The 15,620-nt window shown below is 33.2% G+C and overlaps 1 protein-coding gene and 1 long non-coding RNA gene across 2 annotated transcripts; both read right to left on the bottom strand.

Annotated features, from left to right (window-relative positions):
- Nucleotides 1-7,150: 7,150 nt before the first annotated feature.
- LOC105132853 (polygalacturonate 4-alpha-galacturonosyltransferase-like) lies at nt 7,151-11,408 on the bottom strand. The gene is made up of 11 exons (XM_011036584.1): nt 11,293-11,408; nt 10,983-11,152; nt 10,727-10,767; nt 10,559-10,618; nt 10,299-10,433; nt 10,101-10,164; nt 9,972-10,018; nt 9,474-9,808; nt 8,987-9,344; nt 8,179-8,766; nt 7,151-7,833 (listed from the first exon to the last, which is right to left on the bottom strand). The coding sequence occupies exons 2-11, from the start codon at nt 11,137-11,139 to the stop codon at nt 7,558-7,560; spliced, it is 2,061 nt and encodes a 686-aa protein (XP_011034886.1). The 5' UTR covers nt 11,140-11,152; nt 11,293-11,408; the 3' UTR covers nt 7,151-7,557.
- A 2,936-nt stretch (nt 11,409-14,344) lies between these two features.
- On the bottom strand, nt 14,345-15,418 carry LOC105132862 (uncharacterized). Its single transcript, XR_843654.1, has 2 exons — nt 14,736-15,418; nt 14,345-14,656 (listed from the first exon to the last, which is right to left on the bottom strand). It is a non-coding gene; the product is annotated as an uncharacterized LOC105132862 (long non-coding RNA).
- Between the last annotated feature and the right edge of the window lie 202 nt (nt 15,419-15,620).

Genomic DNA, 15,620 nt, shown 5'->3' on the forward strand with positions numbered 1-15,620 from the left:
CTTATGTGTTTGGCCGCCACCAAATTCTGGTTGCCTCGGCTATTTATCTTTCTACTTGGCACGTAACAATACTCATTAATTAGATTCCCAGACGAAAACTTGTCGCAGGTGGTACAAAATCTGAAATAATGTATTAATTGATTACAAGATACATGGTGGAAAGCGTTCTAATTCGATGCCCTGAATCATAATCCCAGTAATGGAATTTGTAACCAATAAAAAAACAATGCTTTAAATTCCTGTTTTTAAAACATTCTGTATGTTCCTATGAAAAATAAATGCAAGCATTGAGGCTCCATCTGCATATTTTATCGGAATTAACTGTCCGGCTGCCGATGTTCTCATCAAAGTAACATCCCAGGGGCTAGAATTCGGTTTTCCGGCTCACAGGCTCAAATTCTTGCTACTCTCTATTAAGTAACTCATGAGACATTGGATCTTCCATGGACCAATAGAAACTAGATACCAGTACTAGCAGGATAATATATATGCGAGTGTGTGGCAAAAATTACTTTCATTCTCTCATGATCATGAATATAAAACATGACCCAGATAAAGTCCGAACGAGCAAGCAAGCAGTCCGTGAATCTTAATTAGCTGACGAGTCTCTGTCAGCTTAACTAAAAGTCTATAAACTTTTCTCTTTTCCTTTTTGCAGGACGTGCTACATGCAATGTCTTTTCTTCATGCTTACGACAAAAGAACCTAGCAAATCGTACGAAAATTCTCGTTACTCAAGTTTACTTTCATCCATTTATAATGGGTTTCAGTAGAAAAGGAAGGAAAGGAAGTCGGGTAAAGCTAGCTAGCACATGCAAGTTTGAGGGCTTCAAATATTAAAAAAATGATAAAAACGTAGTAATAATAAAGTTCCAGTTGTATATGAAAGCTGTTCTTTTGGCCTATCCATCATCCTTGCAATTTTCCTTTATCTCATGATTGTTTAGAATAAGCATGACTTAACAGGGAGATCAGCAAAATTAACATGGTTTTGGTAAAGTAAGCAACTGGTGTGTGCGTGGAACCTAGCCAGCTATTCTTCACTCCATGGAGAACACACACACACACAAAAACACTTGGCCAAATAATTAAGAGTTTCAAAGACAAAGTATGGGCTCTAATTTACTCTTCATTTGCAAGCTTAAAGATGCCAACTGTGAGTTGAAATATTTATTAATTAGACGAGTCGAAACAAAACTAGTACTGCACTGACGCTTGCACTAACACTAAAGTGGAGAAGAGCTGTATACCTAACATGTATATGTTAGGGTGTTTCTATGGATAGTTGATCGAATTGCTCCCCCATGTGATTCAGCATGTTCAAGGGCTACTTTAGTTTTTCCCATTCGGTATGGTGGTACAAGTAGTTTTTATTAAAAAAAAAAGTTTTTTAATTGAAAATATATAATTTAATGTTTTCCATTTGATTTTAATATTTTTATATCCAACGAAAACTTGAAAAATATTATTTTGATGTTTTTACAATATTAGAATTTTTTTTAAAATAAATTCTAATATACTGAAATTGCATGACTAAACAAGGCTTAAATTTTGTCATCTAGGATTCTTAAATTTAGGTATACACATGATCACCTCATGATATAAGCTTATGGGGGTGCCTACCTTGCTTGACCTTAGTATAAAACAAATGCTATGTCGGGTGTCTTCACTACATGTCACTTTTTGAGGTCATAGGTCTTAATTGAACTATATGATAAATTATAAATTAGTCTTTCTAGTTTTGCAAATTCAACTATATAGTTTCTTTAGTTTTAAAAACTAATTAATTAGTTCATTGAACAGTTTTTTATCATACTTAATTTAATATTATTTTGTTTGAAATTTTTTTTCTCATCGACCTTTCCATACTACTTACTTGTTTTTCATCTTTTTATTTAATAAAATCAATTTAAAAAAATTCATGAAATGGACGAAAGGGTCTAATTAATTAGTTTTTAAAATTAAACAAATTATTTAATTTATTTTGCAAAACTAGAGGAAGTAATTTATTCTTAACCATACCATGGAACAGCTTATCTTCATTTTTTTTAAAATTATATCCCATCTTTTTTCGAGATTTGAATTTAGAATATCTCAAATCACCTGTCTTATTTTTATTAAAAACAAATGTGACAGTTTTTACCGGCCTGAATCATATCATATTGTGGGATCCAATAATTTAAAATCAGCAAGAATTTGTCGCATCTGTAGTCTATTAACTATAGTTTAAATGCTATTGAAGCAATCCTATCATGGTTCCCTTTTTTTTCTTTTTTCTTTTTCTTGTAAGCCATATAGATAAAGTCAAAGGAGGCAGAAAATAGGTACCTCATCCTATCATGGTTCCTTTGTAGAGAATATGGTGGGGGAAGCTAGACTCTAGATACGGCACAGCTCGGAACATTTTAATTAATCAGGAGACCAAGCCATTATATTGAATTTTATTTAGTTTTATAGTTGGGATTTAATTTTTATTCTTTGTTGGATTTTTATTAGTTGGTTGATTTTATGTTCAAATTTTATTACGATTGAAGTTTTTTGTGATTTATGTGTAATTCTTTAAATAATGATTATTTCTTATGAATTGAATAAAATTTGGAGTTCAACTCTCTTTCTCTCTTTTTTTCCAGCTTTTTCTTCTTTATAAATATTTTTTGTCCATCATTAATAATTAATACTAGAGCTAAAGTTTTTTTGAATTTTTACAATTAAATCATTGATGAGCTTGTTTAAATTCTTAAAATTCAAAACAAATCGTAAGTCCTGGATTTGTGATAGCTTTAATCAATAGTAATATAAAAAACACAGAAAAAAAGAAGAGAAGCATCGTGCCCTAAAACATGAAGCAATTGATATTAAAAGAATATTTTGGATCGCGGTATAAATTAAGTTTTTTAAAAATTAATTTTTTTATATGTTTTGAATAATTTTGATATATTAATCTTAAAAATAATTTTTAAAAAATAAAAAAATATTATTTTAATATATTTTAACATAAAAAATACTTTAAAAAATAACTACAATAATATTTTAAAAAACTTTTTTATTTTCATGGCAGCCTTGGCAACACATGATGCCCGGGCAAACCAACACAGGAGAGCGCAAACCAACACAGGAGAGCAGCAGCAAATTCGCATCTTTTATTTTTATTTTTAGCTACTAAAAGCTTTATTGCTTTATGCCTAGTAATTAGTTAACAATTTGAAGGGGAAATTTCTATTTTCTGGTTATAAAATATTATTTATTGAAAAAATATATTTTTAATTAAAAAATTAAATCATTAAAAATTAAATTTTATGATTTGGATAACTCAAGTTACAAGCTTTGCAGGTTAACATAATTCACTTAAATTTTATTTATTTATTTTTTTAATTTTATCATTCATTATTTGAGTTGATTAAAGATTAAATTTCATAATTGTTTTTGGATTTTTTCTCTACGAGGTTATCTCAATCTCATGATCTGAGTTAAGGATTTGACGAATTAAAGTAGCTTAACTTGAGTTTTTTTAATTAATTTTATTTTTAATTTCATCATTCAAGGTTTTTTTAATTAATTTTATTTTAAATTTCATCATTCAATGTTAAATTAATTCAGGTTAAGTTTCATAATTTATTTTAATTTTTTTATTAGTTTTTCACTGTCTCGTGATTCAGGTTTAGCAAACTGACTTATATTTTTTTTATTTTTTTTAAATTTTATTTTCCAACAATGAAATAATTAAGATTTCATAAATTTTAATATATATTTTTATTTTTTTATAATATTTACATTATATATTTTATATATTAATCTGAATTAAATGCATATCAATCCAATATATTACTATCATCATCAATGTTTTTTTTTTTGTCAAAAGTAAGAAAGGTAACTTAGGCTAATAGTTTCAATCGAATATCAAATACACCGACCCCGGTACTCGTCTACACCAGCCTCATCAGAGACCATAATATTTGACTCGCTTGTTTTTGCCATGACCTAAAAAATCTCATGATTTACATATCAATATATTCACCAAAAGTCCACAATCATCATGATCCAACGATCACCAAGCGATACGAGCAAGCTCAAAGATATTTTCCTAACATGCACACGTTAGCTACCAAAGGCCACTAGTTAGTTGTCGAACAGTCGTGATAAAACGTCCAGCAAATTGCACAAATGCGCTTTAGGACCAACAAGATTGTGGAGAAGAATAATGGTGCTGTCCTCAAGTAGTAAAGCATCAGTAGCGAAAACAATAATCTATCAAATTATGAATCTACAAAAGATCTTCCAGGTCCAACAAACTTCCAGATCTTTTTATAAAGGATTGACCAGAAAGGATGCCTGCAAAACAAATAAAGATGATGGTTTGCCAGACAGATACTCGCTAATGGAAGGCTGAAGCACATGATTCTGCAAAACAAGGCCATCTTGTATCAACAGGACCCTATGAACATGAACTTTCTACGATATGTTTTAGACAAGAAGCATTCTCAGTACAAACTCATTATATATTCACATAATAAATTATCCAAAAACATCACCCTTTTCCGTACGCACAGGTTGCTTAATTTTCTAATGGAGATTTAGTGGGGGATTTGAGTCGTTATTGAGATAATGGGGAGCAGAAAAGATGCCAGCTTTGATTGAATTTGGAATATAAGGGAGAAAAGGCAGGAGTAATGGAAGTGGACTAAAAAGGGTGTTTGCGAGATAAGGGAATTAGAATATGACAGTTAAACCAGTCTGAATTTGATGCGTTTAACATAAATATATTTATTAACTACTTAGTTTAACGATAATTAAGACATTTATTTATTTTGGGCTTCAACTACAAGTTGATCTCTGATTCTTGACACCTCTCCTTTCTTTCTGAAATCCTCTGGGACAACACCCGTTCGTTCTCATGGGTTCTGTTTTCTGAACCATAAGGTCTGGAGATGACCATGATTTTATTTTTTTTCCTCTTCCACTACTTAAGTTACCATGACTTCTGGTAAAAATTAACTTTCTTTATATGACTAAGTCACATAATAATGCTCTGCTCACTTTTCTGTCACCAAATCGCTCATATCTTTTAGTCGTGCTGCCATACAAAACTCCATGACTTTGACAACTGATTAGATACTCACAACCTGGAAAAAAAAAATTATTTCATTTCGTGGAAGGAACCAAAAACAAGAGTAGAACGAGTACTGGACTTCCTGTTTTACCTTTTTCGTTAGCGTCAGGATTTGTGAGTAGAGATTGGCTATTCAGCCTGACCCGTCCGAGAAAACCCAGCTTTTACAAAAATGGACTGTGCCTGCCCTTAAACCCATGCTAGCCCGACTAATTAAATATCACAAATTTTTTTTTCTGTAAATTTTTCCTTTTAAAAGGTCCGTTATTAAACATGACAATTTCTATTACATAATTATTCTAATAATGATATAAAAACTAGTATTTGTTTGATGCTATAACGAAAATCCCACCACATTGTCCAAACACGCTAAAAACACAAAGTTCCGATACAGGAACCAAGTTGCACAACACACCATCATATTCCAATATTGTCCAGAGAACATTCTTACTGCCAGCAAGTTGACTTGGACCAGTTTAATCCGGATCCTAGACCTATCTCGAAAAAAAAAATCAAATAAAAAAATGATTAGTTTAAAAAATCAAGTCTACCTACAACTCGATCAACCCATCAGTAAAACTTGTTAATATTAATTTAGTTCATTCCATTCAGTCTCCTTGTTATCTTTCCTTCCTTACTTCTCAATCCTGAGTTTTCTTTTTCTTTAACCACCTCACTAATACATTCTTTTACTGCCTATCTCTCTAGCTCGCTGTTCTACAATGGATATCCAAAAACAACAAGAGCAAAGAAATGAAAGATTAAAAACGAAGAAGAATAAGATGATGATAGATCGAGATGGCAGTCGCAACAAAGAAATGGAAGGCATTGATAGGATTCGTTTGAGTGTAACATTAGCGCGCTACCACTTTGATTATAGGAATTCTAGCCTCTTATTTTTTTTATGTACGATGTCCTCGTCCTCGTCCTCCTCCTCTGCTCCCTTACCAGTCTCGGCCTTCTCTTCCGCGAATCTGAACATCTCATACATGTTTTCTTCTCTTCTCTATTCTTTTCCATCTCTAATTTTAGAGTTTTTCTTTTTTCTTCCTTTCTTTTGAATTATATTATGATGATGACATTGTTTCTTCTTTTCGTGAACAATGTAGTGGTTAGTTTAGGAACGGTTATAGTGGAGAAGGAAGCAGGGACAATGAATGTTGTGGCAAGGCATAGGTAATTGCGAGCATTAAAGAGGGGTTTTGGCATGTTTAGGGTTTGATTTCATTCCTCTTCATGATTTTTATTTTTTTCATTTTTTTGTGTTCTTCCTTTTATCTAGGAAATTTTGAGCTTTAAAGAGCAGGGATTGTAGTCATTTTGGGCTAGGCCTTGGCAATTGCTGGCTTTGAGGGTTTTTAAAAATAACTAGGTTTTTGACTCTCGGGTCTTCCCCAAATCAACCATCGGGTTAGATTTTATAACCATACCAAGAGGAATGTGGAAAGGAGAGGACAAAACCAGACCCAGCCCACAACCACCCCCATCTGTGGGAGGTTACGTAGTTTGGATTGTTGGACTGGCTCACTGCATTATTGCATTAGATACAGTTTTCATTTCATTTTCTTCGATCTCCGTCATTTCTGCTTCTCCCTCAAAGAACGGGGAAATATATCATATCCTCACATTTTAGTAGAAAGCAGAAGTAAAATATCACGAGTCATCATGCTAGCCTGAAATGCCCCATCTTGTGGCCTTCGTCACCGTGTAAGAGATAGTTTTCTTGATACTTACCATGCATGTACTGTTGATACTTACCATGCATGTACTGTGAATGTTCCTTAATACGCCTTCACATCATTGTCTTGTATCTCAATACCATGGTCAGGAAAACACCCACACGAGCTCCGAGAACTTGTGCATACAACTTGACATTGAGCTTTAAAAAAAAAAAAAAAAACAAGAGGATTTTACAACACCTGATTTTCAGTCATGCTCTTGTGCCAGAAAGATATGTAGTCATGTCTTTCCAGTCACTGACTCGAAAGAATGTCAAGAAGAAACTGTATCACTTCAAAGCAGTCAGCTTATATACGACCAGTCAGCACTAAATTCAAAAGTTATTGCAAGGGAAAACCACCACATCAATTAGCCACTGTTAACAGAATACAGATGATTCACATTTATATGAAGGGTAACTATTCTTGTCTAAACTAAACTAAGCTGCGACGAAACAGAGACAGAAAGATACAGGGAAGAACTGCCTTGTTGGGGTTTACTTTACAGGTCAATAGCACAGAGCTTTACCTAGTTCCATATGAGGGATGGTGGAAACAATTTAATGAATTACAAGGAAACAATAACCAATCGGGATAGAAGGAAATGCAGCAAAGAAAATTCAACCACATTCCTTCTCTTGATCTAAATCAATGAACTATTCCTTAACTCCAGAGAGAGAGAGAGAGAGAGAGAGAGAGAGATTGGCCGTACCTTAATAGCCTTTTAAAAGTTCACTCGCTTAGGTTGCAATTTCGAAGGTATGGATGATCATACTTGATGTATCTGGTCCAATATTGTCGATATTTAGTCATTGCTAACTCCAGCCATGGCTTCATGTTACCGTTATAGTGGACAACAGCTGCACTTTCAATTTCTGACCTATCAATGCTTGGATTATACCCCAATCCAGGCACATGCCATGATTTCTGAAGAGGATGTGTCAGATTATAAAATGTAATCAGCCCTGGAGGCAATGTCCCAAGCTTCCACAGTACCCTGTCTTCATTCTGAAATTCAACAAAATCAAAAAAGAAAAATCAGAATATTAAATCACACTGCACTCACATCTTGAATATCTAAAACAAAGAAAGTTAACCTTTTAGTCCATTCAAACAATAACAAAACAAACTGTACCTACATGCTACGCCTTCAATGCATAAAAAAGTACGATAAAAACATCTTTTTTGACCACTTCTAGTAGAAAAAATTAATTAGCACCTAATATGAAATGCAGATTTGAAATAGATAAAATTCCTCCACGGCACCTAAATTTAAGAATTTATAAACAAAAAGGGCACGTGTAGGAAGAGCACAACCAAGCATGAAATATACCAGGGGTTTCAACAACATACCATGTTTTGCCACTTGTGATATATTCCTGTAATATCCTTCTTTTTCCACACCTTAAGATCAAAAATATTCATCCCATATGCCCACCCACAAGCATTTGGATCAAAGTGTCTGGCAATATGGGGATTTGAAAAGTTAAGGTACTTATCAAACCGGTGAAAACTTTCACCACAGGTTTCCACTGCACCATTCACTTTTCCATGTAGATCCACTGACCACAATTTAGTTAAATCCTTCTGCACAACAATGTCATCATCAAGAAACAGGATCTTATCCAACTTGGGATAGACTTCTGGGAGATAGAACCTCAAATGGTTAAGCATTGAAAGATACTTAGGGTTCCGATACTTCAGATTTGAAGAGCCAGATGAGAGAGAAGTTGGATGATTTGCTTTGAAGTAATACTCTTTCATTGCAGCAGATTCAAGCTGACGCAGAACTGGGCAGTAGGAGGAATTAAGCCACTTGAATTCATCTACATTTTCAACATGGATAGTAGCTTTTCCAGGAGGATTCAGTAGAAACCACATATTCATCGCTCCGAAGTTGAGCTTATCGGTAACAAGATGGAAGACATGTTTGGAAGAATCCTGCAATTGCAACCAAGAAGCATATTAGAGAAACAAGCAGCTTGCATCCAAGTCCCAGAAAATGAAAGGCAAGTTTGCACTATAAAAATCCCTGGACAAAAATATAGTTTAGGAATAAATTCTTGAGAGGAAAAACAGCTTGAGGAATGATTCTGTTGTTTTTTTTTTTAATTTGGGAAATTAACAATATTGGTATCACAAAATAATAAGTCTGCAGCACCTTGGCATTCATGATGGTTGAGTTGACAACAACTGATGCAGCCAAGACATTGTCAGAGAAGAGCGCGTAATGGTAAAGATTTGGATTTTCCAAATTCTCACTTCTAGGAAACTTTCTCTTCTCAAGAGGAAGGAGGTAGTAGTCAATTGTTAGGCGCATAGACAAGCAATGGATTCCATTAGGAACTGTTTTGGCAGCCAGTTGACTCAGGAATGTGCTCTGTTTTTTTAAGCTCCTAACTTGTTCATCTGCTGTTTGAAGCATTGCTCTGAGCTTTCCAGTAACCAACTTGCAATCATACAATTGCTCTCTTGCTTTTGACAGAACTTGGCCCATTGCTTTTAACTTTCCAGGTGCACTAAAAATAAATCAAGCACGCAACATAATATCCTTTTTAAGAGATTGCCATAATCATCAACATGAAAAGAAGAATAAGATATAGATTATAACACACAGTAAAGGACAGTGACAACCAATACTGCTCTACCTGGGATGTAGATCAGAATCAGCCGATGACTCTCCAAGGGCACGCTGACTCTCTTTGAGCCGAGTCTGAAGTTCCTGTAGCAAGTCACGCTTGTTTTTCACCTTTGCAATGCTCAAATACACCCTTGCCATTATCATCTGATCCCGCATTAAGCGTACTGTTGAATCAGAGTTCTCATTATCCATTTCTTTCCTCCATATACTGTATTTTCCCAAAACAGCGCCGTCAACTAATTTAGAGCGTTCAATGGCTGCATTGTCAAGTCTTGCAGTTGCTTCATCATCTTGCCGCAGTAACTCTGCAACACGTTTTTCACGTCTTTTCTCCCTCAATTGCTGCATAAACTCTCAAGGCAACAAAGTTACAATTCAGAAAGCTATTTATGCTAAACAATAATTTGATAACTCCAATGTTTCTCTAGTTCATAGCTATGGATCTTAAGGCAAGTTAGGAAAGGAGCCGTAGCAACCAGACAAAGCATTCCAGAAAGATACTTACCCTTCGAGCTAGTTTTGCAGGCGTGTCACCGGATTGAGCATTATCATCTGCAGGAGACAAACAGAAGAAGATCAGATAAGCACTTGAGCAAGAACCTTATGAAAGTATCTGGTTCAAGAATTATATTACCAGAAATGTTGTCAACTTTTCCCTTAGATGCTTCCTGCTTGACAACCGTAGCTGTTTGGTTTGTCTTCAGAAAATTAATGAAAATCCAAGCTCAGAAAAAATCAGCAATCAAAAGTTGGCACAAAACTCACAGAAAAATGGTGCACAGGACATAGTATTAAGCACAAGATTCAACCAAAGCATGACAGTCATCCTAACCTCAGAAGCAGCCTTATTGTCGACTGGAGTCTCTCCACCAATAACTTTCCACGAGGCAGGCAACTTGTTTTTCCTAAAAGAATCAAGACTCAAAGGCCCCAAATCAGCTGTGCTGGATGCGATAACATCAATGACCTAAAACAAAGTTTATTCTAATTAGTACATCATGTGATCGAAAAGTAAACCGAAGACCTACCAATCACCACATACAAGAATTACAAACCACGAAATCTCCAAGTAAATCAGCAATTTGTACTTGCCTCTTTTGAGAAAAGAGGCTTCACATGTTGCAAGGCCAGCCGTTCTCTCCAATCCAATTGCTGCACCAACCAATCCAATATTTATTCGCTTTACCCAAACTTGGCTCAGATGCACAGATCATATCTAAAAATAACGAGTAAAAGATGACAAACGTTCGAAAAATATACCTGCTTACCAGAACCAACAGCATTATTATTATTGTTTTGATCTGCATAGCAACATTAATCACTTAAAAGATGTAAATGCGAAAGTTAATTAAACACACTAGCTATTGACTAACTAACTCGATAATGCTACTAAATTAACTAAAAATAACATATTAATTGAAGCTTTTTTTTTTAGCAACAAAACTATATAAAAAAATAATGTTTCGTAATAATTGAAAAATTAATAAAAAGGAAAATAAAGATCTGTTAAGCTAACCAGAAGACGAGCTTGTTATAATGAGTCCTCGACCGACAAAGAAAATCAACGGCGACAAAAAGCAGAAGAAAATCACGAGTATAATCGGCAATCTAGATCCACCACCACTTCGGTTCTTGTTCACGACCGAACTTGATAATCCCCGCTTCAACGCCATTGCCTATCAAAACCTAAAAAGAAAAGAAAACAGGGAGAATGAAAGCGTGTTAATGAAGGGAAATGCAATCATTTGATATTATTATTATTATTATTATTAATGAAAATGTGAAGTCAGATTTTTTCGATAAAGAAAATGAGAAATGTTCAGTACACGAAGAAGATACAGGGGACTTTCGCTTTCGATTTCGATTTCGATTTCTTAACCTGGAGGATGAGAGAGCGCAATTAATTTCTTTCGTTTATTGTTTCTTCTAATTATACGATCGAATTAACTGCGTGTCGGGTTACGATGTCGTTTTCATAGACAGTCTGGACTCTGGACCAAGATTGGTTATAGTGGGACCCAATACCGGCGATAATAGTGGTGTTGTTTTTAATTGAATACTGTATACGTGGGTGTCTAGGCGTGCGTAATCATTGATTTTTTTCTTGATAGACTCTTGGCTGGCTGTATCTATAGCATGTTGTTTAGTAGGGTTGTTTTAAAATAATTTTTATATTAATATAATAATTTATTATTTTTTAAAAAATATTTTTAAAACCAATACATTAATATAATATAAAATAGATAAAAAAATTAATTTTAAAAAATAAAAAATTTAATTTTTTAGAAACATGTTTTGCACTGTTTTTTCAAACATTATTTTATTAGGATTCTGAATTTATTTTTTTAAATAAAATTGAAAAAATATTTAAATTATAAACTTTTATTATTTTTTTAAATTTATTGTTTATATTAATACATAAAAACACGTCACTAGCATATAAAAAAATAAGTTTAAACAAAAAAATTCAAATTCTTTTTAAAAAACACAGTTATATTATAAAAACAAATATTTTCTTAAAAGATATTTGACACATTTTCCTTATGCTCTTTGGTGTTTTTCAAGAATATTTTTGAATTGAAGAATTATTGAATCGAAAAATATTTTAATAATTTTAAATAATTTTAATGTGATTGTATAAATACATATTTAAAAATATTTTTAAACAATAAGCTATTTTAAAAAGTACTCTACACTGTAATTTTAAACACTCCATCATTTATAATAGTCTTTTATCAATGACAACAAGCCCTCCAATCCAATCTAGTATAGATTTCTAATGTTAAGTGTGCATGTTATATGATGTAGAGTATTTTTTAAAATATAGTTTTTAATTAAAAATATATTAAAATAATGTTTTTTATTTTATATTATCATGTCAAAATTATTAAAAAACACATTGTAAAAAAAAAAAGGCACTCACTGCACAAAATACCTTTAAATCGCAAGAAATCAAGGATATCTTGCAAGCTTGCTTTTAGTAAGCAAATAGAGGTGACAAAGACTCGCATCCTCTTTTAAATAACAAATCACCAAACTAATTTTCATTACAGGTCGCTATTTATATCTACTTCTTTCGACCACTTTGAAGCTCCGAAACACTTTTAATCAATTCGGAAGGCTAGGATCTATTAAATAGGGGTGACAATAGCCTTAATCCACGTCAAAAATCGATTTTATGGCCACTTTATCTCCTCCCTTCCATCTCTCCAACCAAGAGCCTTTCTCTCTAACTAGGAACCTCTTTTTGTAAATTGGCTAATTTACATAGAAGGGTCAAGAGTGGCTGTGACAGAAAGAAGAATCGAAGTAAAAATCAAGGTCACGTTTGGTATTCATGTTTTTGTTACAATGTATATGCTTACTATTAAATTCTCGCTGTATTGTGATTTAAGTGAGTTTCCATTTGTTTTTTTTTTTTCAATTATAGGTGTTTTCAGAACAATTTATACGTTAATTAAGATTAAATCCTTTTTTAATTAAAGAATTTTGCCCTTGAAAATTTGGATTTGAAAAATTAAGTCAAAGAATAAGCAGCCTTAACTACCCTTAATGTTCCATTAATTTAAATGACAGATAATAATATATAACATATTGGATCAAAATCAAACATGAATCTTCGATACACCTCTGTAGCTGCAATTTATTTTTTTAGAAAAAACCTTTTGACTTTAAACGATCTCCTTTTGAAAACTCGTAAAATTTATTGAACTTCCAAATTATATAGGATGACAACGACTTCCATTGAATAGCGCGCACGAATAGCGCTCCCTTTGTTGCCCTGTAAGTTTACATCGTCACATGTCTACGAATAAAGTTAGCGAAAAAACTACGTAAAAATTTTCATCATAATTGTATTTTCAATAAATTATTATTTAAAAACTTGTAATGAATATTATCTTCCATATATTATATTATACTGTATTTAAAAAAAAGTAAAAAAATAATATATTTATACTATAAATATAGATTTATTACACTATTAATCACACTATAGATATTGAAGGAGAATGCTTGTATTATATTCAATATAATAATGTCATAAAAGCATTGTTTTTCAGTTAAAAAATGCTTGATTGTTAAATCCAATAACATTTAATCTAACATTGAACAAGATATTTAATATATTTTTTATATTTTAAAAAAATATTATTAACTCACTATGGAACGAAGCAAGCGAGGACCAATATGCTAGCTAATATTTACATCTAATAACATTAACTTTTTAACATTAAAGAAAATTTTACAATTATTTTTCAAAGTATTTTTAATTAAAAAAATTTAAAATAATATTTTTTTATTTTAAAATAATTACTCTTAATATCAACACATCAAATCAATATAAAATTATATAAAAAACAATAATTTTAAATAAAAAAATTATTTTTTTTAAAAAATACTCTGTTTAAAATACAATTACAAAGACCACCTAAAAGTTCATCTATAACTGGACATCAACCGTCCGCTTCCCAATTCTTGGACAAATTTTGAGCCGAGTGTAACGATCATACTAATAATTATCGGCGTGTATTGAACAGTAAGCCCATTAGCAACACCACAACAATTTCAACCTCTAGCTAGAAATCTTGACTTCCTTGACAGGGTTGTCATTCAGAGATGGCAACCTTTGAGCTGATCCAATCGTTCATCCCAAAAAAAACAAATCCAGAAGTACTACAAGGCCTACAACCTTTCGTGGGCCGAAAAAGATGGGCGCGCGCGCGCGCACACAGATATATATATATATATATATATATATATATGAGGAATTAAAACCTCGTTCCAGGTAGATTAACGAATCTCTAAACAAAGCTCAGATTACCTATCGAAATGCAGGAATGGAAGTTTCATGTGCTGGAAAATAACAGTAAGGTGGCGTTTGGAAAACATTGCGGAATATGATGTCGATGTAACGTACAGCGCAAATCCTGTCACGTATTCTTCAAATTGCAATACGTACCAGCCTGTTCTACAACATGTTGAAACTCTACGCACATGATGATTGTTAGTCTGCTGTCCTACCCATCCCTTTATAGTTTCTAATAATACAAAATAAGCAGATCTCAGGTCCAGCTTCTCATACCATACATCTCAAGCCTACTGAATATAACCTAACAATGTGCAGCCTAATTACCTAAATATGACATAGTAAAGCCTCCATAGAATTGCCACATCCAAGTAATCTCCGATCTGTGCAAGTGAAATACAAGTTAGTGACATTCAGATATGATTATTGTACAGTTCATGAAAGAAAGCCATCTTGTTTTACCTGGAAGCCAAGCTGAGCCAATGCTTTGTTGTCATCTAACTTCCCATAGACATTTCTATGAGAGTCGGTCTTGCCCACCTTCATTAAGCAATAGAGCATTCTCAACCAGAAGAAAACAGAACTTCATGATAGGTCCCACTAGGTAGGGGGATGCATGCATTAATAACATGCTATGCGTGAATATTGAGATTACCCATCCAACAGATGCTTAGATGCGAGATTAAAGTGGCTATTTAACAAATATATGTGACGTGAGGCCTCCACATATGATCTTTTTTGGTCGATGGGAGCAGTGAAATGAAACGACGAAAAGAAATCATTTGTTCATTCTCTTAGTGATAACCCATCAAGAAAAGAAGACAAACATGATTATAGCCAACGAGCATTGAAATGAACCATCGGTACAAGCAAATGGGTTGATATGCCACATACGCTTTTAAGATGAAGGGAGGTAGGAGGAGATGGCTTGTGCATGCATCATACATGAATTAGAAAAGATGAAAATCCCTCCTCACATGCATGCACACGTGCGCAAAAGAGATTGAGACAGAGAGAACTAACCTCTTTTACAACAAAACAACCATTTAACTTGTGAAGAGTAGCATCCTTCCATGTATAAATCTGAACCTCGTCTTTCGGCTCCTTGCCTCTCACAGCAAAATCCTCCTTGCTATGATGTTCTCCAACCTGCCAGGAAATTCAGTAATTCACAAATTATAGTTTTATCAGGAAATATGAAAACGAAGGACAGTCTTGCATCTCTTCTTCTAGCGGCTGGGGGCACCTCTCTGACCTGTGAAATGTTAGGTTGGTTGCTATTTCATGTAAAGCACCAACCATTTACCATTGATTATTGGTAGCCACCATTGTTGAATGAGATAGAGC

Source organism: Populus euphratica, unplaced genomic scaffold, assembly GCF_000495115.2.
Source record: "Populus euphratica unplaced genomic scaffold, PopEup_1.0 scaffold2.1, whole genome shotgun sequence".
Lineage (NCBI taxonomy): Eukaryota > Viridiplantae > Streptophyta > Magnoliopsida > Malpighiales > Salicaceae > Populus > Populus euphratica.